Source organism: Oncorhynchus gorbuscha, linkage group LG04, assembly GCF_021184085.1.
Source record: "Oncorhynchus gorbuscha isolate QuinsamMale2020 ecotype Even-year linkage group LG04, OgorEven_v1.0, whole genome shotgun sequence".
NCBI lineage: Eukaryota > Metazoa > Chordata > Actinopteri > Salmoniformes > Salmonidae > Oncorhynchus > Oncorhynchus gorbuscha.
Genome location: NC_060176.1, coordinates 16,113,109 through 16,129,165, shown reverse-complemented (window position 1 = coordinate 16,129,165; position 16,057 = coordinate 16,113,109). Strand labels below are relative to the sequence as shown.

Here is a 16,057-nt window from a genome sequence, read left to right as displayed (position 1 = left end):
ATGTTTTTGTTAAGATACCAGTTATTTGTCTGTTTCAGTTCCTATTCTGTTTTTTCCTTCTTTAATCCTTTTTAATCATCTTGAATCTGATTCATTGGCAGATATTGATGGAGCCGTTTGTTTAGACACACAAAGACGTAGTCAAAGATACATTTGAATGCGATGGTGACATCTGCCAGGGAGAACATGGCTTGCATGGTTTACTAAAACTATAAATTATTCTGAATTTATCTCCAGCTATTGTGGGAGGAAAGGGCAGCCTTCTATCTCCTCAGATTCTATTCATTTAGCCTACTTTTATAGATTTTGGGCAAGAAAGAAAATATGATCAAATACTTTCATGACTTTAAAAAAAAATCTAATTTTAATTTGGAATATATTTATAAAATGTTACTGCTATAAGAAATGCATAAATTCTCTGGTCGATATATTAAAGTTGGGGAAATCAAAAAAAGGAAGCAGAAGTAACAGCCAAACCTCCAATGCTACAACGTAAAAAACAACAGGGTGTTGATGCTCAGGCCTACCTGGTCGTGGTATTGGGTGGAGCTGCTGCTGCTGACCCCTCCCCCTCTGCATGGTGCAGGCAGGGCAGTCGGCCTCTCTAGGGGGCAGCTGGGCTCAGGAAAGGGCAGAGTGGGTGGAGGTGGGTGCTGAGGCACATGGTGATGGTGGTGGTGGAAGTGGTGGGCGTGGCTGTGCTGCTGGGAGCCCGGCTGCTGGGGCGGCTGGGCCTGCAGGCAGCTGGAATGGCCCAGGGTCATGTGACCAGGGGAGGGCCCTCCGCAGGGGGAGTGCTGCGGGCAGCAGGAGGGTAACCTGGGCATGGCCGTGCCCCCACTCTCTCCTGCCACGCCGGACGATCCTCTTCTGCTCTCATCTGATAGAGATGGAAAACACCTTTAAGCTTAAATCATTATTCATAGATGACCCACAGGGAAGATTACTAAACTTATAAAGGCACACAAGGTTGACATCATGGCTTTCTGGAGAGTGTATGGTCTGTCTTACCCTCCGTGCCTGCGGTACCCCTTGGCCCCTGTGCCAGCGTGCTGTCTGGGGCTGGGCCTTGACCAGGGCAACTGGTGGAGGGGCCTAGGGCATCGTGGGGCTCTGAGGTAGAGGTATGATGAGAGGAGGATGAAGAGGAGGAGCTGACAGTCTGAGGGTGAATGCTGTCAGAGGTGGATGGCACAACAGAGAGATCTGAGATAGGGAAAAGAGACAGGTAAACAGATTTAATAGGTGGGAATTCATTACGTAGCACACATCCATCTCTGTGTGTGTGTGTGTGTGTGTGTGTGTGTGTGTGTGTGTGTGTGTGTGTGTGTGTGTGTGTGTGTGTGTGTGTGTGTGTGTGTGTGTGTGTGTGCGTGGCAGGGTTTCCATTAGGAAAATGTGGCGCAGGACATTTGACCGGCAGCATTTTAATTTACCGGACATGTGAGAAATTTACTGGACCCATATGCATTGGGTGCGTAACCTATTAGAGCGTCCACCCACAGTGCTCAGAATGACAGAAATCACTAACAGAACACGCAAGTCAAGGAAGCAATGATGTGCCGTCCTTCTTACCAAATTCTGATGTGCACTTTAAAGAAGTTAGAATAACTGTCCACATCTACTTTTCCTCAGCCAACAAACAGCAAAATCACTAGCCTGTCAATCTACTATCCTCCACAGTAGAACAGTTGACCTATTCTATTGGTCAGCTTGTCGAGAAAGAAATTGCCTGTTCCAAACACTCTGGGATAGTTGTGGGACGATAGATTCCAAATTCATTACAACCAGTAATGTTTAAGCTACATAAAACATACCTTAAAAAGCATTGAGTCTTATGCAACAGACCAGAACGTTCAGCTTAAAATGTTGTTCAACTATTATATGCGCACAATGCAGAAAGCTACACGGGAATGTTTGTTCAATAACCCAATTAGCAGGAAAACACTTGTCAGAAGGGCACTGCACACGTGATTGCAGAAATTTAGAAAGAGGGGAGATGTAATATGCAACAACTAGCTAATATGACTAGGATTGCACCTTGGAATACTGAACAATGAAAGAAAGTTGATATAAAATAATTGCCTCCACGGATATGGTCTGATTTTGGCTCGGCTACTTTGAAGCAAGGTAAGAGATGCCTCATATGTAACAATTAAGTATGTTTTCAAAGTGCATACTGCCTCCAGCTAATTGCAAAGTGGTGTGTGACACGCTGATGAAGTCAGCCTTCTGTTGCCTAAGCATTTACTGTGAGAGATGCTGTAGCAGCAGCTCTCGCACTCGGACAGATTTGACACTCATAAGGCTCTGTATCTGTATGCTGTAGGCGTGTGATAAATAAGACATCCCTACACAACGAATATACACAGCGTGAACAAAACATGCTCTTTCCATGACAGACTGGCCAGGTGAATCCAGGTGAAAACTATGATGTCATTTGTCAAATCCACTTCAAATCAGTGTAGATGAAGAGGAGGAGACAAGGCTTAAAAATCCTTCTTTAACCTAAGACATGTGTGCCATTCAGAGGGTGAATGGGCAAAGCAAAATATTTAAGTGCCTTTGAACGGGGTATAGTAGCAGGAGCACCGGTTTGTGTCAAGAACCACAACGCTGATTATGGATTTTTCACGATCAGCAGTTTCCCGTGTGCATCAAGAATGGTCCACCACCCAAAAGACATCAGGGCCAATTTGACAACTGTGGGAAGCATTGGAGTGAACATGGGCCAGCATCACTGTGGAACGCTTTCGACACCTTCTAGAGTCCATGCCCTGACGAATTGAGGCTGTTCTGAGGGCAAAATGGGGATCAACTGAATATTACGGTGTTCCTAATGTTTTGTACACACTATAAGCCTACTATACACACGGCAATTTTATCTGCTTTTCTATTTATTTATTTATTTAAATCGCCCAAAAGCTGGCTATTACCGGCTAATGGAAACCCTGGTGTGTAGACTGGCTGCAGTGCCTTGGCAGCCAGGGAGAAGAAGAGACCTCATTAGCATTCCACAGTGTGAGCTCCATCTGCTTTTCATAGTCACAAATTAATTTCTCCTCCAACGAAATGCAAATAGGCTCATATCTCACAACGCTCTGTTATTCTGTTATCAGTCACACTGTGCAAGACCCTAAAGAGAATGCACCAAATTGCTTAAGTCACACTAATGCTTTGGTCTGGTTTGCTAATGCCTCAGGTTAGAGGGCAAACTGGTCTGGGAAAACATAGCCATTAGCCAGAGATTTGCAGGATGTTGGAATGGTAAAGCCATTACAAAAACAGTCACCTGATATATTCAAATGATAATAAATAGAATTTATAATGTGCTTTCCATTTAAATAAATAAAAACAAATGAACAACTAGACAGGGAAACTGAAACAAAGAACCCATTTTTAAAAGGTGTATATGTAATGGCTTGGGGCTGTCATGAATGTATGAACTGACCTGGAGTAGGCCTATACATCTGGTGAGAATAATGTACGTATATAAATTGGAGATGATTAAATACACAGCTCTTCAATGGACTTTGTAATTCAATGTCGGCTATACTCATCAGGAGTCGGCTGTATATCCCCTAAATCCAGAGTGAAACTCTTTACCCACAAAAGCTTGAACACCGCCAGGTGCATTTCATTCCTTGTGCCTAATGCATCCACATTAACAATGAAGAGCATGCTTCTGGCTACTGCTCCAGTGGGCTGGCATCACTGTGACATTTTAGGATTGACAGTATGAAACGACATGCATCAGAAGTGCAATGGGTTGATGTGTAAAAGCCAACCAATGAAAGAGCAGACGCTCTCAGGGGCACGGTCGCTATTAATATCCCTCCATTTGGTGAAAAGACACAGATGAATCATTATTAAAACAGTGCTCGCTTACGGGAACATTTCAAATTGAATTGTGATGACGGGACAATTCTTATTCAAGTTAGCGACAGCCACTCACTCGCTAGTTTGGAGAGATGTGTGGAAGAAGCTAGCTAATCCTATTAAACAATAGTGTGAATGAGCGTATTTCATTTGACATGTAATATTTCCCAACTCCCTACGCAGTGTTGAGCTGGACCATGTAAGAAAGCATTAGACTCATCAAAATCCACATTCACATGCTGTGCGACAGTCCGGCTATCGTATGCAGTATCTATGAAAAAGCTGTTCCCCAATTGAAATGATTTTTACACACATAATCACCAGATCTATTTTCTTTCTGCCTTAAGAGTAAACGTGCTTCTCTGTATGTGTGCGAGAGAGAGTGAGACACAGACACACAGAGAGAGAGAGTGTATTTGCAACAACTTTGTATGTTGTTCATATAAAAATGACTGTTCTTCTTAAGAGGACAAATGCCTCAGAGGACTCCTGTAAACTCGCCTTTGTGTTGAAAGACGAATGAGCCTAGCTTTGAAAGAAAAGAAAGTGGAAAAACAGAGGTCTGAGTCTTAAGTCTAGGACCTCTATGTGACTGTTGCATCATATAGTTAATCTCAGAGTGGTATTGCGGGTCGGCACGTCCTCATGCTCACCATCCTCATCCACTGTGAGGTCCACCACCTCCCCGGGGCTCTGGCGCAGAGGCTGGATGACGGTAGAGAGGCGGTGGCGGCCACGGGGCTCCTGGGGCCGGTTCTGGGAGCAGCTGGGGCCCCAGTACATCCTGCCATGGCCCCCCACCGAGCGAGGCCTGTAGACACAAACACACAGCCAGTTAGCGAGGAAGGAGAGGAGAGGGGGCTAAACAACCAGATTAAACAAGGCTTCAGTTCAGACTGACTGGGACCATGCTGATAATGCCAGGTTATCTGGACCCTGGGTTACGGTATTGTAACAATTCTATGATATATTGCTGACCACACAGCCCTATCACTGGAAACCGGTGGTCAGTGGACGAGACCCAGTCCATAGGACTTCATGGAGAAGTGAGAAAATCCAGACAACTCAGCCCAATTTTCCTCCCAAAGCAAATCTCTTGCTTTCCCAGCCTGATCGTCCTTTAAATAAATATATGAACAACAGTTAATTTTATGATGTCATTTATCATGTAGTAAAAGGGAAAGTTGAAGTGGTGTCATTTGGAGACGGGGGACTGTCCACAGTGCTTTTTCTGTGTGTTGAGTCACCTGGCACCTGGCTGGAATGTAAATAAGAGCCAGCTGACATGAGCGCAAGCGCTGCAGCTAATTCGTACAGACAGTCTACACACAGCTGTGCGCATGAGAGACACACACAGCTGTGCAAACCTTTGAGAACCACACAGAAAGATCATGTTTGTATCACACACATGGTTTCATCCACCACACCCACTAAACTCCAAAACAACCTTGTGGAAAACACAATTCAACACACAGAAACACCTCTACCACATTTAGCCTCATCAACCACGCATATTTGCTCAAGTCACAACCATTGTGCATCATTGACTGCGCTCTCTTTCCTCTCTCCCTTTCGCAGTCGTCCTCTCTCCCCATATCACTACCTCACTCGTTCTTCCTGCCTTCCTCTCTCTCGTGTGATGTGGGAGTCTAGAGAGTGTCAGTGTGCCGTAAAGCAGGATGAGAGGGGGGAGCCTAGGGGATAGAGTGCCTGCCGTAAAGCAGCCTGTCATGGAAACATGGAGAGATGAGGCTGGGGAATAGAGAGAGCAGTGAACCAGGCCTGAGGGCCAAGATCAGGCTGAGGGAAGGGGAGAGCTAAGAGTAGAGAGGCCCTTGCTCCTCTCAACAAATGGCTGCTGCTGGAACCTCTAAACCACAGGTTGCATCATTAAAACAATAAGATTACAGACAAGCATGGTGGGCTGCTGCTATTCCAGTGAGACCAGTGTGTGTGTGTGCGCACAACAATAGCAAGGCCATACACACACACGGCCATGTAGGCCTAAGAAGTCCTTCTAATAAGCAGACGTGAGTGTCCCCACTCACACCACTCAGCAGAGGAAATGCCATTCTAAGGAAGGCAAAAACCTATTAGTGCAACTTCTGATGTTGGCAATACAGAAAAAAGGAATAAAAGCCCACATGGCATGTCCCATGGGGCGGGGCAGTTCACACACACACACACACACACACACACACACACACACACACACACACACACACACACACACACACACACACACACACACACACACACACACACACACACACACACACTACAGGAGGTGTGGCTTGATTGCACTGTAATTGGCACCTGGTCCTCCTCTCTCCCACCTCGGGGCCCAGGGAACAGGCTAGCTCACCTCGGGGCCCAGGGAACAGGCTAGCCCACCTCGGGGCCCAGGGAACAGGCTAGCCCACCAGGGACAAGCACCTAATTACCCACAACATAGACCTGGGATTATTTTGTAAATACCTGTTTACCACCGTGGCCTCTGAGGGGTGGAGGTGAAGGGAAAACAGAACACAGTAAACATGAACACTGTGGGAACTGGGGGCTTGGCAGGACCACGGTTTTGCCATCTCCACGCGCACTCTGCCAAATGCCTGAGGGCTTAGAGAGGGCTCGACAGTGGGGTAATGTGGGGCTAACTGCTAGGATGGGATCTATGGACTGTGTACAAACTGGGCTATGGTACGGGGGGGCAAGACAGAAGTGCAAGCTGCATGTTCTGCACCAAAATCCAAAGCCTCCACTGATACTGAATATGGCACGCATGCAGACTCACACCCTCTATCCCAACCATTGGCCTCTCTGCACTGTAAAGATCTTTCAGCGGAAAACCGTCATTGCCAACCCTGTCACGCGCGTGGCAAATTGGAGATTCATGTGCTTAGACAAACATTATGGATCACACCTGGTTCAGTCCTCTGAAAAGTTACCTACAAAACCTAAAAGATTCATACTGATAAGAACTGAACATATCAAATAAATATATGTTTTGTGGAATTAGCACAGATTGTCTGTCTGTATGTTTATTTCATTTCATGGACAGTGTAGAATGGAGATAATTATCTCTAACGTTTTTCTTAGCACATGCCCCCAAGTTCAGTCTCTATAGTAGAGGAATGCTTGTCATTTCTGATTATACTTTTGGTGACGTCGATCATAGTTACAGTGTATCAGGTTGCGTGATCCTCGTAATGTTACGTGGAAAATACAACTAACGGGACGCAGAATTAAATGTATATCACACTCGCACAAATGCGACCAGTTATTTTTCGTATTTGCATTTCTTTCACGAGCAAATGAACTGCTGGCACTTTAGAGCCCACTGAATGCCCATCTTATGTTCGCTAACGTTAGCTTGAAACAATTAGTGTTAACCTTTCCACAACACACAGAGTCAAAAAGGGATTTGTCCGCGTGTTTACGTACAGCTGACAGTCGGCAAACTCAGCATCACAACAAACAGGAGGCGGGGCAGACACGGGTAGCTACGTCCAATATTGATGTATTCATCTCCATGTCCGTTGACACAAACTCTGTACATGTATGTGTGTTGCAGCTCGAGAATCGGGATGTCTGCATTACTCATCCTGGTGCCCTTTGACCTCTACACCCAGTACTCCTTGCTACACCTCCCCCTTCAGAAACAGCCCTTCTCTGCATTCTCCTGCAAGCCAGGGCATCTCTGGGAGGTGCAGGCAGAGATGGGGAGATAAAACACACACACACACACAAACTAGCTACACTCTGTTCATTCACTTCCCGGAAATACCTAGGGAGAATATCGTCAACCTAGCATGAAGAGAGAGAAGGAAGAGAGGGAGAGAGAGAGCCATGGGAGGGACGGAGATCAAGGGAGAGAGATAGATAGAGAGCGAAGGGAGTGAGGGATATCTACAGGGAGAGAGAGAGAGGGAGCGATACAGCAAAAGAGTGGAGGGAGGAAGAGTGATAGAGCACGTGAGGGCACACCAGAGAGAGGAGGGGGATGGAGAGAGGGGGAGAGAGAGCAATGCTTATGTAAACCCATCTGTATCACACTCCAAATACTTACAAGTTCTCAGAAAAAGACAGCCTTCTGTTTCTTAGAGGGCCCTTACTGATCTCTTCCCCTCCCCTTGCTGATCTCTTCTCTTGCCCCCTTACTGATCCCCCCTTACTGATCTCTCCCCTCCCCCCTTACTGGTCTCTTCTCTTGCCCCCCTTACTGATCCCCCTTACTGATCTCTTCCCACATGAATGTTTCTGAAAAGGCCAGGCACGTTTAGTCTTATCAACTCCTGGATAACGCCGTTTAAAATAAGTCACAGTGCACAACCTGACTAAATCTACAGAGGAGCACTGTCAGGGTACAATCAATCACGGGCAAGCTAATCGCGTGTCTGTGGGACAGAGGGAACAAGGGAGAAATTAACAGGGCCACTAAAGCTCCAGTCAGTCAAGCCAAGTGGGTTAAATTCTCCATTGGGGTTCCAGACCTGCAGAATGGGCTCACTGAGATGGTGAGCCCAGAGAGAGTGGTCAGATGAGCTTGCCTCTGGAAGAGGGGCTTGGCTTCACTGCTAAAAACAACCAGAGGCATGTGGCCTGCTCCCCAGTGCAGCTCTTCTCTGGGTATGCTATGCACCATGCAGAGCTATAGAGAGACTCTGTCTGGCCCCCTGCTATTCCACTCCACAGCAGTCTGAACTGGTCTCTAAACCTGTTCTTTAACCGCTCATCCACGCTACTAAACAACAGTATGTTATTACTCTTCTTGTTCCTCTTCACACACACACACACACACACACACACACACACACACACACACACACACACACACACACACACACACACACACACACACACACACACACACTTTCCTGAGATTTTAAGACTTGATGCTATTAACCCCCTCCCCCTGCCTAGAAACTCCCCCGGCTTTCCCCCACTCTCTGCATTCCACTCACAGCACACACACAGAGCGCTAGGAGCCTGGAGATAAGTCACGTCGACGGTCAGAGCCTGAGAGAGAGAGCGCCACCAACTGACCTTAGGTTTCACACAGAGGGTCCCATTCTGGGAACAGCCAGACACTCCAACATTTCATTGCACTGCCCTACATACAGAACAAATATCCTACATCTAAAAACCCACCCTTGAAAACAACATGATCACGTTCCTTGAAGCAGTAAATGTATTATATGATAGATACTGTAGGTCAATATGGGATAATATCATAGGACTCTAACTGGTCAGATATGGAGTTGACTATTTTAGGGTTGTTTGTAGAGTGTGGAGGGGGCTCCTCTCATCCTGATAATAATGGGAAGTGATGCCACATGACTGGTCATACCAGAGAGACAGAGGCTTCTAGAACCTTCTCTGGCCCCGTGCGGGCCTGTTTAGACAGAACACGCCATGACATGGCTGTGCTGTGTACCTCCTCTCTAGCCATCATTGAAGAGGCCATATTTGGCTGATTATCTTCCTGAAAGCATAATGACTGGGAATAACAAAACATAAGCTTATGGCTAACAATGCTAGCATGCTATGGATTACATTAGTAAGGAGCATAATTACACAAGGTGGATTAGCTAGCTAGTAAAGAGTATACAGCACCAAGAACCAACCAATCCCCTAACATGCAAATGAATGACACGGCCTCATTAAGTTTGCATTTATGTAGCCAGCTGAGTATTTACTGAAGCAAATGAGTGATTCATTCAAGGACACAGCAGCTGGGAGGCTCACCTGGGATTACTAGCAGTCTATCTCCTCTCCAATCAGCCATCCATTACCCAGATAAATAAGCTTCACTACCTTACTTACAACCTGAACATCTGCATGTCATTCAGATGAACTGGAAAAAAACATGAAAATGCACTGGGCTCATTGGGCTGGCCACTCTGATAGACTTAAATGATATCTTTAGACCTATGGTATGCTTTGTGCACATCTAGTGATTGGTGACAGGCACAGGGTTGAGAGAATTTGCCTATTCAGTAAACCTGCACAATGTTGCTTGAAGTATTTTTCAGTGTCAAAACAGGGTTTTGACCTGCAATGGGATAAAAAGGATACATGAAAATCACCTATGTAGGTTTATTTGGTTTACTTTACACCCCAGATACCTAGCCATTACATACAAGCAGGGGCGACCCATCATTCAGGGCGGTTTTGAGCTCCACCTGTTTTGCTTTTTTGTTGTTGCCTGTTTTGCATGTTATTTTGGCATTAATACGTGTCACATATCAGTTCACAAACAACGTAAAAAACTAAAATATAATTTAGTTGATAAACCGGCATACAAAGTTGGTCTCCTTTTTGCTTTCTTGAGTAGGGCAGTTCCAAAATGTAGGGGTTTCAGCCTAGCTCAGTGGTTTCTGTGGTGGTGGGGCAGCCAGAGGAAAATACGTAGCTAAGGGGTTGGTAGTGTTCTCAAGTTGCGCCGTGATTGGCTCAGTGTTCTGTCACGCATGGGGAAACTAGATTTTAAAACATTTTTTTTTTTTAAATCAACCGTTACTTAACTAGGCAAGTTAGTTAAGAACAAATTCTTATTTACAATGACAGCCTACATCACTGCAAAATCTACGGGGAGAGCTCGAAAATTCAAGCCCCTTGGGTGCTGCCATAGAATTACATTAGAAGTGTCCATCCAAGAAAGATTAAGGTCATTGGCCACAGATAAAATTATTTCAAATCACGTTATAGCTACAGTAGCTTTGATTGGAGTGATCATGTCAACATCTTACTTTCAAAATCTTAGCTAGCAGTCATCATCATGAATCAAGTCGACAATCTACTGGCAAATCCTTTTCAATCCTTGTCATATGAAGAGAAATAATAAAAGAGAAATTCTAGATAAAACATATCGGTGCTCATCGGCCATAAACATTACACAACAAGTTGGAAATCGCAAATCGCCGTGCTCAAAACAACTGGGAACTCTGAACTGGGAAATATCAGACTTCAATGAGTTCAAGACAACTGGGAACTTGGAAGAAAATGAGCTCCGACTGGGAAAATAGGTTTTGAATGGTCATCCAACTCACAATTGCAAGTTGGGAACCCGGGCCTATTTCTAGAGCTCCGACATAATCATGATTCGCCCTTGTTAATTTCAGAGTTCCCAGTTGTCTTAAAGGCACCATAAATCCAGAGAATGCCAGACTGAATCGAGTTTGATGCCAAAATTTGCCTACGAAAGACCGCCGCGCCACCTTCCTGTTCAAGTGAGCACAGTAGAACAAGGGGAGTCCAAAGATTTCTTGTATGCTGCTGCATAAATGTAACATGCCAGGGAGATATGTATACTGTAGCTAAGAAAGTAATATTAAGAGTATGTTGTGTAGTTAACTGTTAGTAGCCCACATGCCTCACCCAAATAAATGTAATCTATTTTCACTTCTTAAATTTTGCCTACTGTTCTGACTTGGTGGTGCCTATAACCTGTTTTAGAGAAATGCAATCAAAGAATATTGTAAGAGCTTTCATTGTCTGCCTATATTCCCATTTATTTATCCTACAGTTCTGACTTGGTGTACAGGGAGAATACTGTAAGAACAGCCCATTTCAAAAGTGCTAAAAAAATAGTTATATTGAAAACGTCTGTCCTAACTCGCTCATTAGTGTCTTCATCAAAATAACACATTGCCTCATTCGCACGTCGTCCCCTTACGCCATAGTTTGTACATCTCAATTGTCAGTAGTAAGCACAATTCTTTAAGCAAGTCAGCCATATCAGCTATGTTTTTTGAAAGTCAGTAAATTAGGCTGAATTAACTGTTTTGCTGCCCGACAAGGCTCCGCTGATAGCCAGGTGTAGCAGTGGTAAGGTGTTGGGACTGCTGTATGTACAGTGCATTTGAAAAGTATTCAGACCCCTCAACTTTCCCCACAATTTGTTACATTAAACTTATTCAAAAATGACTTTAAAAAAGAATCCTCATCACACAATACCCCATAATGACTAAAAAAATTTTTTTTAATTCTTGCAAATGTATTAAAAAAGTAAATATATATATCACATTTACATAAGTATTCAGACCCTTTACTCAGAACTTTGTTGAAGCACCTTTGGCAGCAATTACATCCTTGAGTCTTCTTGGGTATACATTTACATTTACATTTAAGTCATTTAGCAGACGCTCTTATCCAGAGCGACTTACAAATTGATGCATTCACCTTATGACATCCAGTGGAACAACCACTTTACAATAGTGCATCTAAATATTTTAAGGGGGGGGGGGGGGGTGAGAAGGATTACTTTATCCTATCCTAGGTATGATGCTACAAGCTTGGCACACCTGTATTTGGGGAGATTCTCCCATTCTTCTCTGCAGATCCTCTCAAGCTCTGTCACATTGGATGGGGAGCATCGCTGCACAGCTATTTTCAGGCCTCTCCAGTGATGTTCGATCAGGTTCAAGTCCGGGCTCTGGACATTCAGAGACTTGTCCCAAAGCTACTCCTGTGTGTTGTCTTGGCTGTGAGTTAGGGTTGTTGTCCTGTTGGAAGGTAAACCTTTGCCCCAGTCTGAAGTCCTGAGCACTCTGGAGCAGGTTTCGCCGTAGGGATCGTGGCAGGTTTCCTCCAGACATGCTGCTTGGCATTCAGGCCAAAGAGTTCAATATTGGTTTCATCAGACCGGGAATCTGGTTTCTCATGGTCTGAGAGTCCTCTAGGTGCCTTTTTGCAAACTCCAAGTGGGCTGTCATGTGCCTTTTACTGAAGAGTGGCTTCCGTCTGGCCACACCACCATAAAGGCTTGATTGGTGGAGTGCTGCAGAGATGGTTATCCTTCTGGAAGGTTCTCCCATCTCCACAGAGAAACTCAGGAGCTCTGTCAGAGTGACCATAAGGTTTTTGGTCACCTTCCTGACCAAGGCCCTCCAATCAATTTAATTTACCACAGGTGGAATCCAATCAAGTTGTAGAAACATCTCAAGGATGATCAATATAAATAAGATGCACCTGAGCTCAATTGTGGCTCTCATAGCAAAGGGTCTGAATACTTTTATAAATAAGACATCTTAATTTTTTTTTTAAATACATTCGCAAAAAAATCTATAAACCTGTTTTCGCTTTGTCATTATGGGGTATTGTGCATATATTAATTTTAAAAAATGTAGAATCGATTTTAGAATAAGGCTGTAACGTAACATTTGGAAAAAGTAAAAGGGTGTGAATACTTTCCAGAAAGCACTGTAGGTCCTAACAGTTTGTGGGCACCGTTTGTCACCGTTATAGTGCAGTAAATGTATTGTTTAGTGTTGTGGCATTTATAAATGTTTTATACAAGATAAACACTACAGTAACTGAAACTGACCATTTGATTGCTGGAACAGAATTTCTGCTAATTTGTCTCATAAGACACGAGGCATATCACAAACAGAGAGCAATTCATTTGGGTTGACAGAGTGACTTTGCTGGCAGGAGTGAAATTCACAGGCCTTGCTATTTCTGGCAGCAGAGGGTGAGATAATGGAATCAAGCTGGTGTAAATGAGTCTCAGTGCTATGCACCAAGACACCTCAATAACAATTAAAGAAATGAGAGGGGTTCAAGGAGAGAAGGTAGAGAAAGTAGAGGGGAGACAGGTAGAAACAGAATCAACTCAGAGAGGAACACCACTATATCAGCTCAACAGCACCGATATACTGTAGCATAGCGCTCTCACACTGGCACTGCTGTAAAATCCCAATGCATGAGATCAACTCTCCTCAGGTCATGGAAGAGAGCATTTTCAGAAGTCATCCCACAAGAGTCAGATAGAGAAATCATGTAGGCCTAAGTCTATGTGGAAAGACTACACTCTGGGTACCCACTTCACAAAGCCTGCCAAAAGCCCTGGTAACCTGTAACCAGCTGGCATTTATTTCCCATGTTTTAGTAATATCAGTTCAGGAGAGCGTGCTGCGGGAAGAAAAGCAAATCCACCTGGATCTAATGTCCTGGTTCTCTAGATCAGAGACTGTACCAGAGAGACGAACTGAACCTGCAGTTCCCTGACAGGGGCATCAGTGGTAACTGGACCATGAATCAGAGTTAACTGAGGGTCAGATGAAAATGCCCTGGGGGGAGAGGGTCTCTCGTTAGATTGTTGATGGAGGATGGGGAGATAGATTGTGTATTACTGTATGGAAGCCTTGCCCTTGAAGAAGACAGCGATAGCAACAGCTGGGAGAGCTGTGGAATGGCAGTGCAATGCTGCAGCCTGCCAGCTTCATGGCCAATCCCAGATGAGCATTATCTCTCCTGCCACAGCGATACCAGCAACTTCTCCATAGGGGGCAAATAGCACTTGGAGAGCCTACACTGCATTTCTGAGGTATCCTGGAAAAACACTACCCCAGCCCAATGTGGCAGTCTCAGAAAATGTTATGACACTTGATGAGAAGCCAGTGCCTAGCGAGCCTCTATTAGACACACCACAGTTGACTGTGATTATATCATCAGAGCCACGAGGATAAAGTACTGTCAATACTGCAGGGCCAGGCTGTCTCAGGACACAAACAAAGGCCAGTGCCATTTAGATTACTTTCAGAGCTTAAAGATGGGGGGAAATATTGAGATGGTTGTTTTTTCTCCCGAGAGAGAATTTCACAGCCAAAGTACTTTACCATCTCACTTCCTTTGATTTTCCACTGTGGTTCATTAGCTCTGTACAGCGTTGATCTCCTCAGAGAGGAGACAGGGAAAGGTGCTCACCTGAAGACATCTCCCACGTTGACTATCTCCACCTCGCTGTCGGTGGAGGTGACGTTGATCTCCTCGCTGGCTGGGACAGGGGGTGCAGGGGTCGCCTCGATCACCACCACGTCTTCATCGAGAGAAACTGGAACACAACACAGTCAAATCAAATGGTATTAAAATGACTTGCGCCGAATACAACTGGTGTAGACTATATTGTGAAATGCTTGCTTACGAACCTTTCCAATTGATGCAGACTAAAATATATGTACATTTTTTAAACTAAGACAAGAGGAATAAAATAAAATACACAAGAATGGAACTATATACAGGGAGTACCAGTACCAGATCAATGTGCAGGGGTACGAGGTACTTGAGGTAGATACACTAAATATACAGAAGTATGTGGACACCCCTGCGCCACTTGGGAGCCACTCGGGAGCCAAAAGCTTAATGACTTTCAACGTGGCACCATCATAGGATAACACCTTTCCAACAAGTCAGTCAGTTCGTCAAATTTCTGCCCTGCTAGAGCTGCCCGGTCAACTGTAAGTGTCTGTTGCTGTATGTTGCAGGCTCTGTTGTGAAGATGGCTGGTTGACAACACATGACCTCATGTGTCTTACTCAGCACCATAAAACAACCTCCACCAGCATCTTCTGGTGGTTCTTCCTCACCAGGCGAGAAACACACCCAAAGCTAAATAGGAGTATCAGTATCAGTATAAATGAATAGCGATTGTGGTGTGGGTGTGCAGATTAACAGTCTGTGTACTGGGCCTGTGTGAAATGTAGGTCAGTAAATGCTGCTCTGCTCTCCACTGTCTGCAGGATTTGCAGTGCAATCTCTGCATCTGCACTCTGATTGGTCCCGTCTAGTATCTCTCATTCCAGCCATGCCGGACCTGGCCTCACTGTCAGGAAGAGGCCCAGGGTGTGTTCAATACACTTAACATTTCATAACATCGCAACCAGGAAGGCAAGAGGCTTATTTTTGTCACACCACCCCAAACAGCTGGTTCTAAATGTGGTCCTTATACTGACTGTTTGACTACAGACATATTTTTACAGATTTAAAATTACAGATCAAAAACTAAATTCATTCTAGTCCACTGTGTATTATTACTATACTGAAATTATTGTAACATTAGGTTCAACTGTGCCATGTGTTGCCTCATAGATGCTGTGTGGTTTGTGTGTGTCTGTGCAATGAGCAGTGGCTTGTTGCTCTAGTGAACATCAGCACTCCCCTGAGTGAGTTCTATTGCAGTGGTCCACTGGGTGCTGCTGCTAAGCACCCTCCCCTAGCCTAGCTACCTCATGAAACATACTGCTCTACACAAACACTTCCTGGTTCAGGGAATGTAAATAAGAAGACTATATGACCTCACATCTAACAATGGCCAATGTGACTATTGACATTGACAAATAAGAGAAATGTCCTGGCAGCTAGCTTTGAATAGACATTTATTTCAGTGTGTAGTGTCTGC

The 16,057-nt window shown here is 44.7% G+C and overlaps 1 protein-coding gene across 1 annotated transcript in view; it reads right to left on the bottom strand.

The window, feature by feature from the left end:
• Positions 1–16,057, bottom strand: part of LOC124033749 (E3 ubiquitin-protein ligase Arkadia-like) — a 40,163-nt gene that overhangs the window by 6,635 nt on the left and 17,471 nt on the right. Inside the window, 4 exon segments of the mRNA XM_046345969.1 lie at positions 528–880; positions 1,012–1,206; positions 4,533–4,690; positions 14,587–14,713. Of these exon segments, the coding sequence (XP_046201925.1) occupies positions 528–880; positions 1,012–1,206; positions 4,533–4,690; positions 14,587–14,713 (833 nt within the window).